Source organism: Haplochromis burtoni, unplaced genomic scaffold (genome assembly GCF_018398535.1).
Source record: "Haplochromis burtoni strain Fernald_Lab_line unplaced genomic scaffold, NCSU_Asbu1 Contig_958, whole genome shotgun sequence".
Taxonomy (NCBI): domain Eukaryota; kingdom Metazoa; phylum Chordata; class Actinopteri; order Cichliformes; family Cichlidae; genus Haplochromis; species Haplochromis burtoni.
The window spans coordinates 34,031-46,140 of NW_024583319.1; the positions used below are offsets into that span (position 1 = coordinate 34,031).

General features: G+C 43.6%; 1 protein-coding gene across 1 annotated transcript; it reads right to left on the reverse strand.

Annotated features, from left to right (window-relative positions):
- Positions 1-87: 87 nt before the first annotated feature.
- Positions 88-5,236, reverse strand: mcm6 (minichromosome maintenance complex component 6). The gene is made up of 18 exons (XM_005951235.3): positions 4,962-5,236; positions 4,643-4,789; positions 4,387-4,497; positions 4,053-4,140; positions 3,799-3,960; positions 3,554-3,719; positions 3,314-3,462; positions 3,076-3,226; positions 2,826-2,967; positions 2,532-2,673; positions 2,309-2,416; positions 2,020-2,175; positions 1,752-1,880; positions 1,494-1,658; positions 1,181-1,307; positions 901-1,095; positions 651-790; positions 88-548 (listed from the first exon to the last, which is right to left on the reverse strand). The coding sequence occupies exons 1-18, from the start codon at positions 5,057-5,059 to the stop codon at positions 438-440; spliced, it is 2,487 nt and encodes an 828-aa protein (XP_005951297.1). The 5' UTR covers positions 5,060-5,236; the 3' UTR covers positions 88-437.
- Between the last annotated feature and the right edge of the window lie 6,874 nt (positions 5,237-12,110).

Sequence of the window (12,110 nt, forward strand, 5' to 3'; positions counted from 1 at the left end):
GCCACCTAGTGGTACTCATTTAGATTTTGTATTATTTTAATGCCGCAGGCAACACAAAGACACATGAAGAAAATTTGTGTTTTTCAACATTTTATTTATTGTTCCAACATTTCATTCACAAAATCATAATTATAATACAAAAACACTTTAAACCATGGACGTAAACCATGCTGCATGCTTATAATATACAGTTATTCAAAGTCAACAATAAACTAAGTCAAAGAGAAGTGAATAAACAGCTGGAGAAGAGGGCAGTATATTTACATCTGTTTTTGTTTTGTTTTATCTTTTTAAATCTAAAGAATATTTAGATAAATCCTCGTATCTTTGTACAGCAGCGAAACATCTCCAATGCCACCATTATGAGCATTAAACACACTATGAACAATAACTCTTGTTTGCCACAAAGAAGCAGGGATCAATTTGAGGACAGGAGTTTAGTCTTCCAGGATGTAGTTGGGGTTTACAACCAGAACAGATTCCTCTTCTGTGCTCGCAGACTCTGAGCCCTTCAGTCCTGCCTGAGACAGCTGGATGAGGATGTGATCCTTGAGGAAGAGATTTGTGTGGGAGATCGTATAAATGAACATGTCTGCACTTAGAGAATCGCTGACTCATTATCTTTTCACATTTTAAGATGGTAGACTTACATAGTGCACCAGCCTGTGGATGACCTTCTCTATCAGCCCCTTCCTATTGATGAGCTCCTCCTCAGAGTCGATCTCTGACTCGATCTCCTTCAGATACCAGTTGACCACTGCACTTTTCTTCAGATCCTCCTCTTCCTCAGCTGCAACACAGATTAGCAAGAAAAATGTGAGAAGAAAAAGAAAAAGAACAGTGACAGAACAGACAAGGAAATGAGGTGGAAAACAGACTGGAGGGAGGAACATCTCTCACCATCCTCTGCTCTGCGCAGATGCAGGACGAGCAGGTTGGAGATGCGTTTGTACTCGGCGAAAGACAGACGAAGAGATGGTTTGGACTGGCTCCCAGGCTCGCCGTGGCCATTGACACCGTCAGCGTGTCCATTAATTCCATTAGTAAGGCCAATGACACCATCCACGTTTCCATTTACTCCATTCGGGACGTTACCTGCAAAGATGCAGAGAAGAGTTTACGTTAAATAAACAGCGGTGATGCACGGTGTCATTTCACATCTTCTCTATATTGATAGTACCTTCTTCCTGCTGCTCCTCCTCTTCCTCCACTTCATCCTCCTGTTCCAGGTTGATGTCTGGCGTCTCCACTCTGATGATAGATTTGTTCAGAAGACGGAACGCTTCCTTCACGTGTTTGGGCTGAACCTAGAAGCATGGGATGAAAGGGCAAGAGTTAATTCACAGTTTGGCCTTTTATTTTGAAAGGATGTCTTTTTGTTCCCCTCATTTTGGTTGAAGTGATACTCAGGGTGGTTTTGCAGTATTAAATTTTATCAACCACACTCAGTATCGAGTGTTGCATGAATGAAGCTTGTGTGTCTTCGCACGTACCTCATCACAACAGTGCATACGTGCCATGGCCTCTGAGAGGCGGATCATGCTCTCCAGCTGTCGCACAGTTATCCTCCAGGCAGATTTGGACACGCCCCCTGAGCCGTCACGCTGGCGGAGACGCTTGTACTGCTCGACGATGAACTCTTCTGATTCGCTGGAAATCTACGGAGGTCCAAAAGTTAATAGAAAGGAAATGTGTTAAACAGTAAAAACTGGGTCGCTGGTGTCGGCGTGTGGGGACACCAGCACACCCACCTTGGGTTTGAACTGCCTGGCGAAGAGCAGGTATCTGCGGATCTCATCCAGGGAGTACAGTCTGTCCACCGACTCCTCCACACGGGAGTGCAGATCTACGATGCGTCTGGCGATAGCGTAGTCCGTCACCTATGACAGGTGCAAATCGTTAGCTGCAGTATTCAACTAAATTATCATATTAAAAAAAAAAAAAATGGACAAAATAAAAGACATGAATAGAAACAACCAGTAAGCACAGGATGCTCAGACTACGCTCATTTGCATGTACCTCATTGCACTCGTCCACCAGGATGAAGAAGAGATCAAAGCGGCTCATAATGGGAGCGGTCAGGTTGACGTTCTGCTTCAGACTCTTGCTGCGGTCGTAGCGTCCGCTGACAGGGTTAGCAGCAGCCAGGATGGATGTGCGAGCGTTCAGGGTAGCCTGAGGAGAGAAGCGGAGGAACAGTCTGGTTATTCTACTGCAGAAGACGAGCGATCGAATATGATAGCAGTGTAACTTCCGCTTGTGCTGCATAAACGCGAGTGTTTAAAGCGTAAAGCTTTGAAAGCGTCACCTTGACTCCGGCTTTGGTGATGCTGATGGTCTGCTGCTCCATGGCTTCATGGATGGCCACCTGGTCTTTGAGGTCCATCTTATCAAACTCATCAATACAGCAAACACCCTGAAATCAAACCAGTTAACAAGTTTTACTTGCACTAATTACATAAAGAAACTTTTTTTGTTTTTTAAATATAACAATACACTGTTCACTGTTCTTCAGAACTCATGACACTCACATTGTCGGCGAGCATCAGAGCTCCAGCCTCGATGACAAACTCATGTGACTCCTCGTCTCGGACCACGGCCGCCGTCAGACCTGCAGCAGTGCTGGCCTTGCCGCTGGTGTACACCGCTCTGGGACTGAACTCCTCCACGTGCCTACACAGGCACACACACACACTCAAATCAACACTGCTGTACAACAAATGTCTACAGCAAAGAGAGCACTGAAAAGTGTTTGTGCCAGAAGATGGAACAAAGAAAAGCTTTATGCAAAGCTAATCAGTGAAGGTGGAAACTGTAGAACGTACTTGAGGAACTGGCTCTTGGCAGTGCTCGGATCTCCCACAATGCACACGTTGATGTCTCCTCTGAGCGAGGTCCTTTCCATGGTCGTCTTGGGAACGCCTCCAAAGAGCATCAGCAGGATGCCGCGCTTCACCTCATCGTTACCTGCACCATCACGTTAATGTTTAACTCACAAGTCACAGCTTTGATAAAGAACTACGAGAGCGTCATCCATTGGAGAAAAAGGCTAGATGGGGGGGTTCGATCACTGACCGTGGATGGTGGGGAAGAGGCTGGTGCACAGGTTGTGGTACAGGTTCTTGTCCTGGCTCATCTCAAAAACCTTCTCCCACTCTTTCTCTGTCATTTGGCTCTTAATGCTTTCAGCCGTCTGCTCCTCCTCCCGCAGCTCTTTACCGCCAAACTGTGATAAAGACGGCACACATTTGTAATCACACAGCAAGATTTGTAGCCGTTTGCATTTTTAGACACATGGGCGAGCGCTTCTTACCCGTGGGTTGGTTGGCGCCACGTTGCAGGCCAGGAAGGCCAGCCTGTATGACAGCTCTCTGACTCCCAGAGCTTTCAGTCCTCTCAGACCATCAGACTCAAAGCCCTGAGGACCTCCTGCTATACGGGTACTGGTCTCTGCTCGCACACCTGGAAGTAACATCCATACAGTAATGAGAACCAAAACAAAACACCACAAGACATAGTTTTGACCATAAATGGTTAAAATTTTAAAAAGTACCAGGTGTGCTGAGCTGTGAGACATCCGGCACGACAATCAGGGTCCCAGTGAAGTCACAGCGGTCTCCAGCCTGAGCCGTCTCCACAGCCTCTGCCCTCAGGATGATCTCAAGAGAGCGTGGGATCGAACCACGAGGCAGCTCCGCCTGCGTCTCCTGGATACGCACCTGGATACACAAACAGGGTACACAGGGTCAAAATCAGACTCATTCATCCATGCAGACAGACATCCTTTATCACAGTTACCTTCTGAAAGTCGATGAACTTGGATTTGTGTGTGTCGAGGTGGAAGCGGGAGCGGTTGTTGCACACGGGGTTCCTGCAGATGGTCGGAGGAGAGTATTTGAACTGCTGAGAGACATCTTTGATCACTGCCTGGCAGTCCATGCACAGGAAGGTACCGCTCACCTGCACCAAAGGAAGCAGGATGGGTTTAATGACAAAAGACAAGCGTAACGCAACTGAACTTTGTGCCTTCTTCACTGATATAAACATCTCACCAGCTCAGGATGGACTGGGTGCGTTCTCACCACCTGACCGCTGATTCTCACCAGGCTGCCAATACGCATGGAGGACAACTCACGGATCCTATTTATTTATTTAACACAGGAAAAGGATCAGATTTGGCATTTCATTCCCATTAACATTTACCAGTGAGAGATGCATCATTCCTGCTTCATGCACCACAACTTAAACACCATTTTGTTCCAATTTATTCAAGCCAAGCGGACATTTCTACAACTATCTTTGCACTAAAGCAATCTAGCTGCATAAATGGCAGCTCAGACCAGATAAATGGAGATTTACATGGTGGTTTGGTTAACAGTGTCTTACTTGTGTCTGGTGGGCAGATCCTCGATAGCGACGTAGAACTCTTTGTTGAGGGGGACGTTCCCGTGATCCCGAGCAAAGTTGCGCACTGCTCTGCAGAGGTAGGGATACACTCTGGAAACAGACAATCCTTCAGGTTACCCCACAGCTTATTTCCACAGCACTGAACTGATGGTTTGAAATGCAGCAGCGCACTCTCCCACCTCAGTATTTAGATGAGATATGATGGAAGCAACTATGACTTGGTGGGCTTGCTCACCTGTAGTACTCCTCCTGGATGGTGGTAGCCAGTTCCTGGTTGAAACCCTCCAAGTCGGTGAAGCTCACCAGTAGGGTGTTCCTCTCAGGCCTGATCAGCTCCTCGGCCTCCCGGACATACTTCACCTCCCCATCCCCGCTCTGAAATCTGCAGGGTGACGCAGGAATCGGGCGAGAGTTAAGAAAAGCAGTGAAAAGACACCAATAGCAGCCGATCAAAGTAGCACTCGATCCTTATAATTGCTGATTAAAAGAGCGATGTCAAGCCAAGCACGTTTCGGCCGACAACAATACGACCCCGTCGCTGCCGCCTCACTTACTCCTCTAAGAAAGCCTGGAATAACTTCTGGCACTTCTCGGCCAGCTCGTCCTTCACCGTCGCCCCGGCAGTCTCCGCGGTGGCTGTGGCGACATCCATGCTGCAAGTCGGTCAAACTGCGACAACAAAAAGATACAAAAACAAGTTTGCAAAACAGACACGAGCTGCTCCTCTCTGACACACAGCACGCTCAGCTCCGGACAACAGAGAGCCCGGTTTCGCGCGAAAAGCGAGACCACGTGATGTTTGGCGCGCCGCTTTCGACCAATGTGCGACGTTATGGAAATATCTCTGAGCTCGTAGCCAATTCGAAGCGGAAACGTAAATCGACGCGGGGTCCTGCTGCCCGTTTTCCCGCGGTACGCTTCCTGTGCTAACCAATAGCAGCTGTAGACGGGGAGAGACCGAGCTGTTATCTCAGTGTGCGCGTGTCTTTGACGAGCACGTGCGTTAAACAGATAGGCTATAAATGAAGAATGAGCTGACTGTCAGCGTCACAGTGAACTTAGCACTTGAGCCATTTCCGGCCAAAATATTTAGGCAATTTAAAAGTATGTCGTCATAATTATCATCATCATCATCATCTTCTTCTTCTTCTTCCTTCTTTCTTCCTCATTGGATCATCCAGCTTCATCTATGAATCGTCTGTTTTCCTTCTGCTTGCCTCCTCCATACTTAGCATCCTTTGCCCAGTATATCTGCTCTCCCTCCTCTGCACATGTGCAAAATATCCCAGTCTTGCCTCTCTTACTTTGTCTCCAAACCGATCAACCCGCCCTGCCTCTCTGATATACGCATTCCTGATCGTGTCCATTCTGGTCACTCCCAGTGAAAATCCCAACATCCAGCTCAAACTGTCCCAGTGTAACCTGCAAACTTGATATTCCATGGAAACTCCTGCCTGACCTCATCAAAACAAGAGGGGGATCAGAGCCAATCCCTGATGTAATCTCACCCCCACCTTGAACACATCTGTCACTCTCACCCCTCTCTTGCTGTCCTGATACATGTCTTGCACCACCCTCACATATTTCTCTCCCACAACCTCATGCTGTACCACAGTATCTCTCTCACCACCCTATCAAATGCTTTCTCTAGACCCATGTAGTCACAGTGCAACTCCTTTTGACCTTCTCTGCACTTCTCCATGAACACTCTCCAAGAAAACACCACATCTGTAGTGCTATGAAACCATAGTCCTGCTCACTATCACATTTCTCCTCTTAACATAGTTTCAGCAACTCTCCCTCTGTAGTTACAACAGCTCTGCATATCACCACTGTTCTTGAAAACTGGTGCTAGTATTCTTCTTCTCCATTCCTCAGGCATCTTGCTTTCCAGAATTGTGTTAAACAATCTTGTTAATGCACCCACTGCCCTTTCTCCTAGTCATCCCCATACCGCCACAGGTATGTCCACTCACCCTTCTTCATAGCTACTTTCACTCCTTCCTTACTAATCCTCTGCACTTTCCTCTCATTTCCTCATCAGCCCCTCAAAGTACTCCTTCCATCTTATCAGGACATTTTCTTCACTCGCTAATACATTTCCATCTCTATCTTTAACCACCGTAACCTGTTGCAAATCTTTCCCAGCACAATCTCTCTGCCAAGCCAAAACTTTTTTCCCCCTCCTTTCCTAGTACAACTCACTGTAAGCCTTTTCCTTTGAGTAGAAGCTACTCCCAGCCGCTCCCTTATTTTTAATTTTGCAGTTTTACAATGGATGCTAAACACCAAAAGGGGATTTGAGTTTGAGTAAATGTACTTTGATTTAAAAACCGAAAGCATTTTACTGCTGCACATCTGCGGTGAAGCTGTTTTAACTGCTTTATACAAGCCTACATGTCATTTGTCTCTTCCACTAGTGGTTTCCATCCAAAGAAACAAGCTGCTCCAGAGGTCACCAGCTAGAAGTGAGAATTTGTTAGATGGGAATAAAAGACTGAATTTAAAAAAAAAATTCCCAGATCAACTTATTTGATGCAGTAACGAATGTTTTTCTGTGTTTGTGCCTCAAAGGTTTAGATGAAAAACTCATCGCACAGCCTCACACATTGTGTGCATTTATGTTTGAAATATGTGTGTCCAGTGTGCTTTATGTTGTAAGCATTTGTGTGTTTTGCAGTAAATATTATTTTGTAAAGTACTGCTCATGTTTGTGAGGTGAAGGGAGTAAAGTTACAAGTATATCGTCAAAAATGTGCACAAGGACACAAGTAATTGGATTCAACTTGTAAATGTACCACGTGACCACTGGGGGGCAGTGAACACTCACGTTTCTGCATATTTTTATTTTACATGTCAGCTCAGCCAGTGTCAGCGCCTACTAGGTATCTATCTATGTGTTGCAGGGGTGATGCTATCCATGATATGGTGCAGGTCTATATTGCATCATTTCTAAAAGGAAAGTAGTACTACAGTCACTACAGACAGTAAAATAATACAATTTTTCCAAAATTGTTTTTCTTATTTATAGTTTTGCGCAGGGACTAGAAAGATACAACTTCAGCTGAATGGTTAATTTTGCACTATGTGTCTGTGTATACTTGTTCCACTCTATTGTTGTAGTTCTGTTAAAACAGTGCAGCTATGGGACAGCAGGCATTGGTGGAAGGTTGGAGTACAAGTTTGTAAGTAAAGGTGCTGTTAATAAAGTTACAACAGTAAAATGAGAAACCACCGAAGGATCATGTCCATGTTGTAGAGAGCATTACAGTCCCTGCTTCTTTGTTTTATCACGGTGGCTCCTCGAGACTGGAAAGAACAGCTATTGTGACCTTGTATTCACATCAGTCACAGCAGAATTAAAAAAGTAGAAAAAAGTCGACCAAATGAACCCAACACCAAACAGGCACACCTGAGGAGTCCCCACAGACAGTCATCTTGACCCGTGACGTTTTCTCATTTTAATTTCTTTAGACAGTGGGGACAACCAGAGGGTTTTCTGAAAGAAAAACTCACTGAAATGTAGCTTTTATATATATATCTATATATATCTATATATATCTATATATATCTATATATATCTATATATATATATATATATATATATATATTTGTGGTTACATAACACACATTTATATTGGGCATGTTTTGGAATGACTCTGAAAGACCGGCAGAGGAAGTTATTTGTTAACAGAACAATTCACAGGGGGAACAGTAGAGCAAGACCGCCTGCAATTCTCGGAACCGAGTGGACATGATTATGTTCTGCAACAGTTAGCTGATAATAAGTGACAAGCAGATGTGGCAAAAATACAGACATTCTGTACTTAAGTAGAAGTGCAGATTCAAAAATACTCCAGTAAAAGTTGAAGTCCTGGTTTGAATTCTTTACTCAAGTAAAAGTGAAAAAGTACAGACTCTTAAATGTACTCACAGTAAGAAAGTGAAAAGTAGCTCCTTGAAGAACATCTCTACCACCTATTTTGTGCAACACTAACTGAACCTTGTGCTATATTATTGTAACTATAAAATAATATGCTGCTCTTTGTGGATGTACACAACTTAATTCAACCAGATGTCAGCAGATGTTTTATGAGTTGTCTTGGCTGATTTCCATCCTCGACACTGACAGTACAGTGTGTATTCTGTCTTTTTTCTAGAAGGTATAAAATTGGTATGAAGGTGAAATTCGCTGAATGAATCTCAGCATCATCAGCTTAACTTCAGATTCATCTCTGCTGCACTTTATGTAACCTAACTCTGACCATGAAACCACAGCCACTGTGCACCAGTCACACACTGTTCTTTACTTTAAACCCCTCACAGCAAACTAACCTGTTTATAGGATAGGATTTATAGGATTTTCATGCAACCTTTAAATAACACAGCGAGTGTACCTCAGTTTGTTTTGCAGCAGGTTTCACAATATGAAAAAATGTAATGTCATGTGTACAGACCAGATATCTGATTTAAAAATGTGAGAACTTACATGTAAGCTTTAAATTTCCGGTTTATCAAACACCACTGATCAGTCCTTATCTTTAGCCCCTCTTCTTCCTCTCGTGTCCTCTTTCTTATCTTTCTCCACCTCTGAGTGAAGTTAGCTCTCTGTGTTTTCTCTCCCTGTGAAATACAGCAGCTGGACCTTTAGCTAGCAACACAGTGTGAGACAAACTGCACACAAACAGTTTGTGTGTTTGTTAAGCTGATAGAAACATCACTCCCTTCACGCTCGCTCGTCTTTAGGGCTCGCTAGATGCTGAAGTACTGCAAAACCACTGGCCCACTGTGACCCCTGACTACGGCACATGGTTTTGCCTCCTTCATCTCCGTTTATGCTACACCCCCTGCTGATTAATACAAGAACAGGACTGCCTTTCATGTGGTATTGGTTTGATGTTTGATGGCACGCAGTAACATGAAAAAATAACTTCCCTCAAATGCCTTAAACCAGGAGTATTGAACTTCAGGCCTTGAGGGCTGGAGTCCTGCAGGTTTTAGATCTCTCCCTGGGTCAACACACCTGAATCAAATGATTAGTTCATTACCAGGCCTCTGGAGAACCTCAGGACATGTTGAGGAGGTCATTTAGCCATTTAAATCAGCTGTGTTGGATAAAGGACGCATCTAAAACCCCCAGGACATCAGCCCGCGAGGCCTGGAGTTCGACACCCCTGTCTTAAACCACACATGTCAAACTCCTGTCCTCGAGGGCCTGTAAAACAACAGAAACTACAGATCTACATCATAGTACACATAAAAATACCCACAAGACAAACTATAAAACATTATTATGTATTTCTTAAGGTGTCTTTCAATATAGGGCTGGATCACCCAGGGGACACAAACTCCATCCTGAGGCAAACTCAGTCCACCGTCAGGGTAAACATTCATTTCTGCTCTATTATTCTATTAATTTCTATTTCAGTTCCCACATTATTCTCACGTCTCCACCTGCTGAAGTCAATACAAACAACAGCCAGCGGGCTATTGGTTTCACCTGTCACATTGTATTAATCCACCAGGAAAAAAGCAGGAAGTCATTGTGAGCTATTTGGATGCAACCCAGCCTCCTTCTCTCTTTATTTCTCCTTTTGTCTTGACCTCTGTTTTTCCCACGATTGTTCAGCCGCAGGAAACCCAGTCGTGTTTGAATATGAGGGAACCTGACCATCTGTAGACGATCACACACACACACACACACACACATCAAATTCACACGTACTCAGGCATATCCACCACAACAAAAGTGCTCTGATGTTTGATGTAAAACAGTTTTCACATGATGTTTGACTTTGTATTTGAAAATTAAATGACAAAACTACTAATACTAATATTATTACGTTACATCATTGGGTTTATGACATCATTAATACTAATGATTTCTTATAATCAGACCCACACACAGGCAGCACTGCCTGTAGTACACATCTTTGTGGTACACTAAAACTTGCTGGTGCACGGAGATGAAAAACATGCAGTGTGTATAGATCTTTTGGTAACTGGTGAGAAATAGTACAATGGGGGCAAAATACAACCAGGATATGAAAGAGGAGCGGGAAAAGATAGTTTAGAAAAGACTTGTTTCCTGGTTTATTTGTACTCAGCTGCTGACACATTTTCATTGTTTCGCTCGTGTCCTTCTGTGCACTAGATGAAAAATTACGGTATCTCACATTCATACAGTTACAGCTGTTCTTATGTGCTTTGTGACTGGACACCTACTTTTACTCCCAGCCTTAGTACATCGGTTGTGTGAAACATAAAGATAAGCAGTAGGAGACATGTTCAGGACAAAGAGTGGGCTGTAGATCTGTACATTTCTTGAACACTACTGTAAGTTCACTGTACTCATATGGCCTACATTGTGACTAGATCTCAATTCAGTATGGCACATCTGGATTGTAATGGAACGGGAGATTCATATCATGGATGTGCAGCCAACAAATCTGCAGCAAAATCTCTGGGGAATGTTTCCCAGCCCGTTGCTGGATCTGTGCCATGTAGAATTGAGGCAGTTCTAAAAGTAAATCCCAATACAATCAAGTGTCCAAAGAATGTATCCAAGCAGTTGTGTCCTGGTGACTATTCAAATTCATTTAGATACCACTGTGGGATAACTGCAAGTATCCAAAGGCATTTCAACATAGATGCAAAGCTGCAAGACCTTTTTCTAGAAAGACTTTTGTACGTTAACCAAACAATGTAAATAAAGTTTTATTAATGACCATAATAAGTCAAGCCTGTAACGTAACATTTGAACTTTTTCATTTTGATATTTCAAAATGTATTTGAAAAGTCAAACAAACACAGCTAGCATGCTAGAGCTTTGGTTTTCTAGCAGACATGCTAGTGAGCTATTGTAAACAAGCAGTTGAAGTTCTCTTCTTATGCTAACCGCTTTAACGCTGGTTTGAGCGCGAAGTCAAGGAGGCCATTTATGTGAAAAGGAAAAGACCATCTCTGAATCGAGGAGGGGCCTAAGGGTACATCTTTCGCCATCTTACAATGCTGTGATTGCAGCCATTCCCCAACTCTCTGTGAATGGGACTCATGGCCATTGATCAGTGGTCTTTGATCAGTGGGTTTTGGTCAGTGGTTGTTGATCAATGGTCATGAGAATTTGCATAATTATGATTAAGGAACCCCAAGGTTCTGGAGCACTAAAATACACAAACATAAAAAGACAAAAAAATGAAACCATCCTATAATGATGTCTCAATGTGGTATTTATTTCTTCCACACATACAAATAACTTAGCATCTTTATACCTGGTTATGTGTGAAGCTCGTTCAGGTCTTTGAAATCCTTCAGTGTGAATGATTTAGTTTATAAGTGCTCTGTGTTGATGAGTGGAGAGCTGCTCCACTGTTTGATTGTTTAAGCTGCTTGTCTTTCCTAAAATGAGCCACAGGAAGTCTTTCCTGTTTTGAATACACTATGGATAGAAGTGAATTGTGTGTATGTGTAGCGCATGTCGGTGTGTGTGTGTGTGTGTGTGTGTGTGTGAATGTGTGAGCGTTAAAATGTGTTAGGGGCGAGGAGGAAGCGGCGTATATAAAAAGGTACCAAAAAAGGTCTTCTTTAGGTTTGCAAACATAGAGGTATACACTGCGATCAAATAATAGGACACAGTAATCATGATTTACACCTCGAGATGCTCAAAATGCCACACAGTTAATTTGATCGCGGAGCCGACTTAC